The sequence below is a fragment of the Aphis gossypii genome, chromosome X, assembly GCF_020184175.1.
Source record: "Aphis gossypii isolate Hap1 chromosome X, ASM2018417v2, whole genome shotgun sequence".
NCBI classification, from domain to species: Eukaryota; Metazoa; Arthropoda; class Insecta; order Hemiptera; family Aphididae; genus Aphis; species Aphis gossypii.
This window is the reverse complement of record NC_065533.1, coordinates 63,414,950-63,428,759: the sequence shown is the minus strand read 5'-3', so window position 1 is coordinate 63,428,759 and position 13,810 is coordinate 63,414,950. Positions and strand designations below refer to the sequence as shown.

At 24.8% G+C, this 13,810-nt stretch overlaps 1 protein-coding gene across 2 annotated transcripts in view; it reads right to left on the bottom strand.

Moving 5' to 3' along the window:
- LOC114124772 (uncharacterized) overlaps positions 1-13,810 on the bottom strand; it is a 119,481-nt gene that overhangs the window by 57,033 nt on the left and 48,638 nt on the right. For both annotated transcript variants that reach the window (XM_050205336.1, XM_027988140.2), the window contains exons 2-3: positions 3,199-3,294; positions 57-236 (exon numbers count right to left, since the gene is read on the bottom strand). In XM_050205336.1, the coding sequence (XP_050061293.1) occupies positions 57-236; positions 3,199-3,294 (276 nt within the window). The remainder of the gene's footprint in view (positions 1-56; positions 237-3,198; positions 3,295-13,810) is intronic.

Sequence of the window (13,810 nt, the reverse complement as noted above, 5' to 3'; positions counted from 1 at the left end):
GAGAAACGTATACAATACTTAAAAGTCTAATATAAATATGAATATTGTAAAAATACTTTTGGCCATCCATCGAATTTAATTTGTCCTCTCTTCTTAGCAGTGTCACACGAAATGTTCAACCGGGCCTGTAACTTGTTCACGTTCACTCGGTAATGAGAGACGTCCACTTTGTCGCCCTTCTGTCGCATCGCTTTCAACTGCATCGCCGGCGTAGCATCACAGTCACACGTAATCGTCTGCACAAAAAAAAAAAATGCCGCTGTAACAATAAAATTATTATTATAATGAAATGGTTTGATGTTTTTTTTTTTTATTTAGTGCTTGAAACTAATAACCAGTTTACATAAAGGGTATGTGTTAGTGTAGTTATAATTAATAGTTTATTGCCTACCTTATATTTTAAAACTAGGACTTAAGACTAAAACCTATTTTTGAGCAATTTATTAAAAGGATATTATAAAGTATATGTTTTTATTATTATTTACTTAATTCATAAGTGAAAACTAAAATTAACATTGCATAACGATCGTATGTATGTTTAATGTTTTAATGTTTCTATATATACAATATACATATATTTTAATTTTGGTTAATTTAATTTTTCTTTTTTTTTTTATCGACAGTTAATATTTTTATTCGAAACTGTAATACTGTTTTAATGTGTTTTCAATACATATTAATCGAAATTCGAAAAACAATTAATCAATTTCAAGTTAAGATTATCAATATAGTGTAGAGTACCGCTCAACAAAGTAAAAACTTAACTATTTATGACTATGATAAAAAATTATATAAAATATAATAACATAATTACATAAAATAGCCAAAAAATAAAATATATTCAAAATCATGAACATTTGTGGTAAAAGAGTCAACCTGTATACACGAATATCGCCATAACGGGACTAAGTCTGATGACGATATTATGATCTATATTCGCAAAAAGACAGCTGGCATTTTTACCACTCATGTTACTTTTATTACTCCGTATCGTACTTATTTTTTACAACATAACAAACAACCGCATTGAATATAAACAATTTGTATACGATATTGGATGAAACCGCAACGTAACGACGCGTTTAGTGAGTTTAAACTATTAAGGTTTCAGGATTAGTATTTATTATCAACTAGGTATTTATCGCATTTAAATTATTTAAAGTGTATTCACTGTGGTAGCAGAGGATTGAATTTGGCCAGCCAAAATCTAACTCGTTAAATTAAGAATATTAGACGTCTTATTAGCTGTTTTATGACAATTATTATAATACTTGACTACCGTTCAATATTTAAGTGCACATTTTATTTGGAAGTAATAAAGATTCATAATAACCAATCAAGACATTTTTTACAGAATTAAGCCAAAATTATTTGATTATCTACATTTTATTCATTAGTTAGTAACTATAAATACTAATAGTATAAGTATTAGTATAGATAGTTGCTTATAACTTAGTTTAGGGACTTTTAAATGTAAAAACATAAATTTATAAATTATAAATACAGTATTTGAATACTACCAAATATTATCACGAATTCAAAATATTACTAAATCATTAATTTTTCTATAGATATAAAAATATATATATTTTTATAATTATATTATTTATATTCCTTACCAATGTTATCTGATTCTTTAATGAAAACAAAACCATAAGTTAATAAAAAAAATTCTTCAGCAACGATAAGTGCAAATCTTATTTGATTGCGCGTAAAAAGTAATAAAGCTTAATTTAATATGGGTGTTTTTAGATTTTGAACGAAGTGATGAATGTATTGATTTTACAATGATGTATGTTTTATATTCTGAACGAAGTGATGAATGTATTGATTTTACAATGATGTGTGTTTTTTTTTGTTTTTTGTTTTTTTTTTGTGTCTGTGTACAGCATAACTAGTTAGAAATAATGCTCCAATTTCAAACTTCGGGGGTGGTTTCCGATGGAAAAGTGAATATCCATGGTGCATTATACAGGTAAAAAGTAAACATTTTCCAACGGTTTTCAAAAAAATCGAGAAAAACAAAAAAAAAATGACGGAAAACGACAATTTTTACGCAAAACCAGTTTTCGACCAAATCGATTATTTTTTATGGTTGTAATTCAAAAACTAATCACTGAAAATACTTGAAATTTTCACCAAATGTTAATGTCAGTAATATATGTATATAGTTAAATTTTCAAAAAATTTTGACTTTTTTTGAGTTATTTATAGACCACTGAAATTTTCAATTTTTTGAGAAATTTTTTTTAAAGTGTCGATAAAAAATTGTTGAATGACCAAAAAGTTTTGAAAATTTAATACAAGGTTCCTTATGAGTTGTTTTTATTGTAGCTAAAAAAAATTAAAAATCGTTAGTCGCAATTTTTTTATAAGCGTTTACAGTTCAAATTTTTACGAAATCTGTCGAAAACGCAAAAATTTGCAAGTAATTTTGAAGTTGAAAAATCATAAGATTTTTTGTGTTAATAACTAAGAATTGAAAATACAACACTAAGTGTTCCATAAGTTTTCCTTCAAGTAGCTATAGATAAAACTCGAAGCATCATTATAAGAAAAATTTTAAGTGCGTTTGAATTTTAAATTTTTACGAAATCGCGTAACGATAACGATTTATCATCAAACGATTTTAAATATTTGTTATTACTCAAAAAGTATAAGTAGTAGATACTTGAAATTATATCCTAGGCAGATAAATCATCTTCGTTCAGAATCGTTTTTCGTATACAATGATACCTATCATTGCATTCAAATTTAACCTACCCTAGTCCGAGGTCAACCCCGCCCCCTAATGTACAGCAGAATGGTACCCACTTGCCCACTTTTTTTTTTTTTTAATTACATTTTTTCTAACAATTTTTTTTATGAATAGAATGGAAAAGCTCTAAAAGTTAGATATTACATAAATATATTCCTGAAATCAAAAACTTTAAAACACACAATAATATAATAAATATATAGTTTTAGATTTAGACTCATTATAATACAAATAAAATTGTCATTTTATTTATATTAAACTATGTATAAAAAAAAAAAAAACAAACGTTAGAAGCACAAACATATAAAACTGATCAACGCATTAGTCTACGGGAGACTTTGCCATATTATTACAATACATACGTCGTGGCCCAACGACGTGCCATAAGCTTTATAATATTTTACACGTAATTCAATAAAATGATAAAAAGTAAATCTTACGATATTTTCATAGACTCCTAGTTCGCAAAAAACGTTACTGAGTACCGGTGGGTGAGTTTCTGGTAGAAATCGAACAAATTCAACTCCAACGCCATGCTGAAACACAATTGTATATTTTAATATTTAAAATAAATTGTCATTGATGTAAAATAATAATATACAAATTGTTTTTATTTTATATAATATATTAATTACCAACTGTATTGTTGACTTCACTGAGGTAAAAATTAATTTGTTTTTCTAAAGTTTTTCGTTTTTCTTTAGTTAGAAATTTAGAATAGATTCAACATTTTACGAGAACACTTATAATGACTAATAATGATTTTTCAATTTTTAATTTTGGATATATTTTTAATTTAAACATATAAAAACTTAGAAATGGATTCAAATAATGATTAAAAGTCGAATTAAATTAGTACTCGTATAACTTTTTTGTATATTTAAAATGTAATTGGAATTTATTCCGTAATAAAAAATATTATTATTATATGCAGAATGTATAAAAAATATAAAAAAAACAATATAATTTATAATAATATATAAGTATAGTGATTACCGACAATATAATGGTAAGATTATATAACGTAATAAAGTATATCAGAACACTAACTGAGTTAATAAATAAGAAAAAAATGTATGTTATAATTATTATTATTTATTTTTTTTTTTAGGAAATTAGTATTACGAGGTGGGATTTAAAAAAACGAGATCTGATACAACGAAGAGAGATGTTAAACTTAAATTTAATAAATACGGATAGCTAATATGATCGTTGACGAAGTTGTGTAGAAATTATTAAGAGAAGTTCAATCGTGACGAATTTAATTATAGTTAGGAGGTTCAAATTTAACTTAAAAGCTATGAATACCTGGAAGCGTTTTTAAACTCTTTCAATTTGCTCGCATTTTGAATTATATTAAAAGCTTTAAATAATCTAATAATAGTAATATTATAATCTGTAATCAACAGTAACCATTGAAACAAATAAAATATATTTTCGTGAGCTAAGACTAAATTCACACTTCTAGAAATCACAATCAATTTAAGGTAGACATAGTAAAAAACAAACGTATAATCATAAATAGGTATTACTATTAAAATTTTGAATATTATGAAAATTCAGAATATTTGAATATTATCATTCCTTAAATGTATACAAGTACATTGCATTTTAAATTAATTCCTATGACCTTTGAATATCTCTATTACTAAAACGTTGTGTATAAAATTCTAACATCATTATCATTGTTTATCTGTGTATATCAAAGATTTAATAAGCGAGATAGGCTAAATTCTAAAAGTATAATATACTAGATATAAAGTTCCTTAATTACTATTTTTGAGAAGAAAAAAAAATTAAAAACACGTTGAGCGTATTTTATTCTTGATACGGTAATGTAAATTATAATACTGCATAGTATTAGTATGCTTTATGACTTGAACTCATGTGAAAAAAGCAGCCATCTAATGAAAACGCTTGAAATGATTTGACTACGATAACGAACTTTGGTTAATTGAGATTTTAGTATCTACAGAATTTCTTTTAAAAAATTATTTGTTTTGATTTAAACATCTCCCTAAACCTCTGCCTTTCCCAATAATTAAGTGCAGTAAATAATAATATAAAGTTTCACGAACGATAAATCGATAACAAACTCATAGAAACTACAGATGAATTATATTTGATCAATAATCAAACATCATATTAGTTATTATCGTAACCACTTAACCACTTATATATATTATATATATCTACACCATCATTATTAACAATGCCTAGTTATTAGGTATTTAGATTGATAGATTTCCGACATTTGCGATACTATAATACATTAATGTAAATAGTTGAGTTAATCGTTAATCTCCATAATATATAGTAGGTAATAATAATAATAATAATATAATATTAAGAGTGACTCCGCGTCCACCCTCAAGCTCGTTTACATCAAATGGACAATACTTATCAATTAAATTATGATGATATATTTTAAACAAGGTAAATAGTTCGGTAAACAGTATAACAGTAAATAGTATATTACAGTATACAAAGGCTGAATAAGTCATTCATTATGTAAGTTAATTTTTTAAGAAATCACGGCATCAACTTACAGTTCTTTAAATATTGAACTGAGTTATTTGATAATGTGATTTATATTTTCCAAGGAAAAAAAATAACTTAATGAGCCTTAAAAGTTAATTATCTGGTTAATAAATGCGTGCAATTGTGAACAATAGTTTAAAGAAAATAAGACATAATGGTAGGTGAGCATTATCTACTATCAATAAATAGATAATGATAGAATCAGTGATGATTTTTATCTAACCTCAAAAGGGGAATGGTTGTCAAAATTTCAAGCCCCCCCACCTCTCAATAAAAATAACTATCTAAATATTAAGATACGAGTTACATTAATACATAATATAAAAAATCGCCATCTCGTAAAAACCACCACTGGATAGCATATTATATTTTGAATATTTTTTTAACGTCTCTACTCACTTATTTCTAGTTACTATAATAACTAAAGTTACACAATTTTTTGTGCATTCGTTTTGCACGATTGTGATAATAAATTATTGTTTTAACAAAAATATCAAACATTTCATCGTTTGTTTTTTAAGTTCGAAAAATAATATACATATTTTTATGAAATAAACTTTTTTATTTCAATAATTTTGTATAATATATCTGCTTATTAATTATAAATATAATACATTCCCAAAGGTGAGCAAGCTGATGAAAAATATTAACTTAAGTTCTGAGCGTTTTATTAATACCTACTTAATAATACTATAATTGTTACTATGTAATTGACTTTACTCGAAACATTTTTAATTTATATGGGTAAAATTAGTATTAGTCATGTTTATAATCATCATGATTAGGTATGTAACTTTCGGATATTTTAAATAACTAATAATTTTTTTAAAAATTAAAATTTCTTATTGTATAATATACTATATAGTAGTTTAGGCATGGTTTTACTAAATTATCAAATGAAAAAATGTTTATTCGTTTACTTTTTTAAAACTATTTTAAACCTGTTGTCTACAGAGTGGTTATATCAACAAAATAATAACATTTAAATGATTTTAACCATAATTTTGTAATTTTTAATTGAACACAATTATTTTAACTTAACATACCTATATTTTTTTAAATGAAACAGAAAAAAACCAACATTATTACCAATTATCCGATTAATTCTCATAGTTATGTTATTAAGTCAATTAATTAATTAAAGTATCTATACAAGTAGTTATAATATAGTATATTATGCTAACATAAATACGTATTATTTATCATATCTATCATATCAAATACTTATAATATAGTATCGTCATACAATATAATATAGTTAATAATATTAATATCGATATTGACATATACATGAGAAATAATAAATTTAAATTATTCGAAATATGATGGCTTTGAACAAAATAAAATAAACACTTTAAAATAATGTTCATTACCCACCGTCTTACCTAATAGTTATTATATCAATATTACTTTAGCGTACTGTCAGTATTTTCACTTTAAATTGTAATCGCTACACTCAAAAGGTTTCCCACAAGATAATAATAATACTATTATTATAATTAATGGTAATAGTTACTAAGCACTTACATTGTTTTTAGCAATAACCACCACGAATAAGAGTAGTGCTTCAAGAATAATGTTCTTTTGTCTTAATCTAAACTTTGGCATAGTTTATGCATACTCTTGTAAGTTGTAATAAGAATTCCGATATGATTTCTCGGAAATACACAACTTTTGATAAATCTCAAAATCCCACAACAAACGTATAAATATAATATGTGACCGCATTCGTATTCGTAATTAAAGACGATATGAGTTATATTTATTATAATACAAATTTGTTATATTTAAGGCTACAACACTATAAATATACTTATAAAACACTAAGTATAACTACACTTCCATAAATATACGCTTTAAACTAAAGCTTTAAATATATTTAATACTTTAAGTTTATTATCAAAATGTAATTTTCCTTAAAATTATACTCAGCATTTATAATGAAATTTAATAAGTAAGAATCTTTAGTTTGTATGAAAAATTTTTTTTTATATTTGAATCTATAAAACAAATTCAAAAAAGTAATATTAAAAACTTAAAAATAGACAACAAATCATCAATATATAGTAAGTAATATTGTTTTTTTAGAATCGTCGGTTCATACCTACGAATGTATAGTATGAAACGCGTAAACGATGATTACCGTACACGAAGGCATATCAAATAATTTTATTCTGATTTTAATTTTAATTTTATCTATCGTAATAAAAGGGACTCAAACCTCGATTTTTAATTATTGCAAGAATCTAAGAATGTGAAACAAAATAAAAAATTCTAAAAGCGTTAGTCATTGTCAACGAAAAAAAATATGAAAAGTTGAACATTTAAAATTTAAAAAAATTGTACATACATGTTTGATATCTATGAAATTAATATATTATTTAATTACAATGAAAAATAAAGTAGTTTTTTTTTTAAACTGGTGTGTATAATATATTCTTACTTATTTTTATTTTTTTTAAATAAATATTGTTAAAGGTACCTACTGACTAAGATTTAAAAAAATTTAAATGGTATCCAATCTACTACTAGAAACCACACTCAATTTAAGGTAGACATAGTAAAAAACAAACGTATAATCATAAAATAACTAACAACATTCATTAATCATCTTAGAATTTAAAATCGATTACATAAAATTAGGTATATCAAGCAGATAAACCGATTCATGTTATATCGATTTTCGTTATTGAAAATAAATGCAATTATGTTTGGACATTCTTTGGCACAACTTTTGTTATATATATTTTATTTTTTGTAAATATTTACTGTTGGTTGTAAAGGAGAAAAGTGATGAGCATACATTACGAAAAATATGCAGTCAGAATCGCCACCGATGGAATTCGAAAACTTGATGTTAACAGGCTGTCGAGACTCGAGACCACTGCTATCTGTGTTTTCTCATTTTTTCCAATAACAACAAACAGTGTGATGTCTGTTGTAAAATATATATTACCTATTATATTATATTGGTGGCGAATTTGGGATTGTCAACAAATCTGCTCGGGAATGCGTTTGGCGATGTATTCGGGTAGATTGCAACAACGGTGTTTAAGAAATTCATATCCATTTTTATACGAAACACGATCGAAATACATATAAAAATATATCACAATATTATACTGTTTTCCGTGTCTACCTATATAAAATTCAAAAAATTTTACCAATTCAGTCTGCATAAACAATGTTGAAACTGCAACAGTAAACATAATATCATTATAATGTGATCATATTATAATTATATATATTTATTATTTATTTATCATATCTTTAAATATTCTGACATAATATTATTTCATGTTAATTCAAATTTGAGCAAATTAATCAAAATAATTAATTCCAATTAAAATTTAAATAAACAAAAATTATTTGATTAAAAATTAATAGTTAAAAAATAATACATTGTGTTCGTTTAAATCGGGTAAATATCAAAGATTTTATAGTAAAAGTAAAAATCTTGTCTTATCATTGGTTATCAAAATGGAGAAAAAAATGCAATTAGCCGTATAGGCAATAATCGTTATCGAACCTTTGGGAACCAATTTACTATTCATTTTCAATTAATTCTAACTTTTTTAAGTTTTGGATAAATTTTATTTTATTTTTTGCAATTGTATTTTATTTATCATTTTGAATCAGCAAAAAATATATAAACAATAAAATAAAAATAAAAAATTAACTCAGCACTACAGGGTCCTAGGATTAATTAATTCAGTACTTACTCAAAGGGTTAATGATTTATTTTTAAATCAGCTTAAAAAATCTTAATTATTTAGACAATTGATTAAACTAGTAAAGTTTTTAAGTTAATAATAAAAATAACTTATATTTTTTTAATAGTAACACTCATGTTTGCATATTGTTAGTATAAGTTTTATAATATTAATGATTTCAGAAAAAGTAAGTTATAGAGTGGCAATAAAATATTTTATTAAAATGATTAATATATAATGGTGTGTGCATATGATAATAATTAATATTATATTTTAATATGTACAAATGATAACGCGATTCATACAGCCAGGGCAGTGCTCGTATACATTTGAATAATTAATTTTAATCACCTTTATTAGTTTGTATTATATACATGTAGCGTTTTGAAAAACTGAAATTTTATACTAAGTCTCTACCAAATTATAACTTATGTCTGCAACAGTGACTGCGACAACCAGCCGTAAATTAGGTCACGATCGTCGGAAACCGTTATTAGAAGTGTGCATTTATTCGCTAAAGAATACTTTTGGGTTTTCCGAAAAATCCACAAACACAGATATTCGATAAAGAAATAAACAAAATTTAATAATTAATTCACCTAATAATACTCGTATAAGATATCAATATTTATTTTTCATTATTTCATTGGGTATGTGATTAAAAGTAATATAATAATGGAAATCCTAATGACAATAGTTGAACCCCATGAACTAGAATAGCAGCATGTAATGATTGTAATATATTATCGAAAACACTTGCGTAAAATCCATAAATTGTTTACATTTTTTAAAAATATTATTTTTTGACATCAGGTGAAGTCATAGAATATGTTATAATATAATACAAACAAATTATAATTCAGTTAATATTGCTGAAAGGTGCACCGGTCATGTTATAATATTTAACGTTTTTAATAAATATAAGACAATATAAACGGTATTTTTCTGAATATAATGATAGTATGTGAAAACTCATAAAAGTAGAGGACTAATCTTTAAATTAAATATTCAGAACAAATTGCGCGCAAATCCATAATTTTTTTGAAAAAATTAATAGCTCTAATACCCCTGCAAGTGTCCGATAGATTTATTGTCAATTTTCTCAATGGTTCAGTTTTAGGTAAGTCACCTCAGATATTATATTTCCTTGATATCGTGCTATTTTTATTTCCAGACTCATTTTTCTCTCGATCTTAGGCTATAGAACTTTGAATTGCCAAGGGGGGATTTTTACATTGTACGTGACCTTAATAAATATACAAAACGACGTAAATAAAATATTACCTTAAGGCGATACAATTGTAGTGTAATAACACAATAAATAGAAATATAAAACGATATTTTATTTTAAATAGTCATTTTTTCAATGTCTCAAGTGTACTATTATGTAATTACCGTTAGTGAATCAGTGGTAAGTGGTTAATAATTGAGATAAGGTCACTATAATTCGACCCTGATGGACAGTAAACCATTAAGAATTAAGTGTTTAAAAGTATTACATACTTTTTATACTACCCTATTTCACTCATTAAAACTTTTAATATCTAAACTAATAAACTACTTGCCAACAATTCAAATTGAATTAATCAAATACTTCGAATAACATTTTAATTTTGATTTTAGAATTAAAAAAATATTTAATTTCATCCAAAAAAGTAAAAAAAAACTTAAGAATTATAGCGATAACAAATCATTTTATAATGATTTAATTTATGATATTATAAAATAAATATTTTCGAAAACAGCAGTTCTTTTTATAAAATAATTAATACCTTACCTTTAATAGTTAATTAGATTGCTCCATGTATAGTTCAATAGCGTAGCGCACAAATATGACATTTTCGTGATTTTATAATAATACCATGCATTCAGAAAACGAATTGATAGACAGGATATTTATAATTTCCGATTGTTTATAGCTAATTAAAACTTAAAAATTTAATTTTTGATGGTATTCCTAGACTGGTCTAATTATTTCAAATATTTAAATATTTTTTTTTTTTGTTTAATTTAATCTTAACACAACAATTATTTTAAAAATCAGTTTGTTTAAAAAAAAAAAAATACAAGCTTGTCAAAATTGTATAGTTTTTATAAAAAATATTACTATTAGGTATATACAATGATAATTTCATGTATTTTAAATAGTTGATGGTTTATTTGTTCTTCACATAAAATACTTTGTTTTACAAAATGATTTCACCGTAATATAACATGTAAATAATAATATTTATTTAAATTTGAGACGATCAATTATAATACAATTAAATAGATTTTTATGAATAACAGCACGCAACTTTGATAATTATGTAAGAAGACTAAATTATTTATATTATTATATTACATTAATTTATTTACGTTTGTACCAATATTACTTTGCCTATGTTATTATAATATAGCATAGCTTTTAACATTATTAAAATAGTTGAAGGAGTTCAGTTTAGTCGATTAAATTAAATGTTTCCATAATAGCATTTTAATTTCATAGTTCATAGTTTATCTATTTGCATAAAATGTTTAGATTATTTTTTAAACTAAGAATTTAATTATTTGTTATACCATTATTTTTTCGCATTGCTATTCGTTATCAGTCAATTTAATTAATGTTCTCTGTCTAAATCACATCCATATTTTGCCTGGACGTTACAAATTATAGTGAATAATAATAAAATTATATTTTATATGCATATTAGGGACCTTGGTGACTGATCAGGGAAAAAACTTTAATCATTTTTATCCAACACCCGTCTCCTCGCATTCAACATTTATAACGGATCCTATTTTTGTATTTTTAAATACTTGAGGAAGTGATCAACTACTATAATTATGTTCATTACTTTAAGACAGTAATGTTGGCTGAATTTGGTCATGTTACCTTCTTTAGACATATTACAGCTCATTTGCGGCATGCGATAGGGGTGGTATATGATTACCTACTATCTTTGATCAAAATCAATATAATCTCTTTATAACTGTAATGAACAAAATGTGACGAGAAAGCGCTTGTTAAAATATTTAAATGTTTAACATCAAAGACCATCCTAATATATTATTATAATATACAGTAGTACAGTACAGTCGTAGCTATTCGATAAGCATCCTATTATAATATAGCTGAGCGTGTCTCAAAATATTATCGTAAACATAAAAGTATATTTTTATGGAAGAGGAACGTTAGTGAAAACTTGAGTATGCATAAAATAAAACGTATCACATTTCGATATTATATAATATAATTATTAAGTAATGATTAAGCGTTTGAAAAATCACACAATAATAGAAGGTGCATCACAATATACACGTAATACAGGTAGGTATCATGTTGTAATACATGATTATATTTTATTCGAGCTCATGATCATAATAATTATAATATAGATATGTGTTTTAAGATTTCTAAGCATAACATTAAGTTTTCGTAGTTTTGAATTTTGAATTTTCTTGTAAATTGGTGTAATTTTTATAAATAATCCATAACGAAGGAAACCCGTCGACTGGTGATATTAATGCCCATATAAGAATAAATTGGTACTTAACATTACATAATATATTATATTGTGTTTTAAAAAAAAAAAATAGTAATCGTTTCAAATATAATTTGTACAAAATCAATATCATACGCCGACAATACTCTTAACCGGAAAATATATAGTTATTAAACAAGTTTGGTATCAGTTTTCAAAAAAATATCGTTGAAGTGTCAAAAGAGTTATCGTACAGATTTTTCACTCACCAATATCCATATTATTTTATTCCAACTATATAATATAATAAATTATTTTAAAACTATTGTTTATGAAATATTGATAAGATGAAAATCGTATTTAAAAAAATGCAAAAATCGTGTATTTTATAAAAACAAAAGTGGCTTAATATTTCAATATATTATAAAAGTCAGTAGCATAGATAACAATTTTTTAACTTGTAAAATAAAAAATTAAGGACACATTTATCCTAAACATCGATTTTTATGTTTTAACATAATTTTTTATACATAAAAAACAAAAAAACAACTACATTTATTGTTATATTTTAATATATTTTGGTATTTTTAACATTTATCACTTATCGTTAATTTTATGCTTGAGTAGGTTGCTTCAAAAAATCCTTAGCGCCTCCACTGATTTTATTACTACAATCGAGGCATGATAGCTCTTCACTATGCCATGATATAAGAGAACTAAATTTATGCTATACCATCTCGTTCATTTGTTTTTGTGTAATATAGTTCGTCAAAGTTACGATGATGTAATACATTTATCACGAAATAGAGAAAATTTGTTTCACAATATACGTTTCTGTAGCTATGAACTATTTCAAAACTATTTTCTAACCTCCAGTATAGCGATTTACTGATTAGTATAGCTATTATGTAGGATTAGATTTTGATGTAATAAAAATTTTCGTAAAATTAAAAATGTCTTCTTTCTTATTCTTAAATCTTTTTTTCTCCACTCTTTTTTCCTTATATATGTATGTATATAGTGTAAACCAATCTTGTCCTATACCTCTAGCCCCATGGTTTTGTCTCCCCTACACCTCTTCTTATCTTAACACTTACTTATCATTGTCTATTCTGTCTATCTATCTCTATATCAGTATTTCTTTCCCTCTCTTTCCTTCTAAATTTATTTCCATAGCCACTTTCACTGTAACCTCTCCTTATAACATGACAGACCTTCTCAACCTATTCTCTCTAATTTCATTTACAATTGCAGGTGACACTCCTACACTTTTACACCATTCCCCATTCTATCTTCTGTAGTCATTCCATACATCCACAGTCATTTTCCATTCC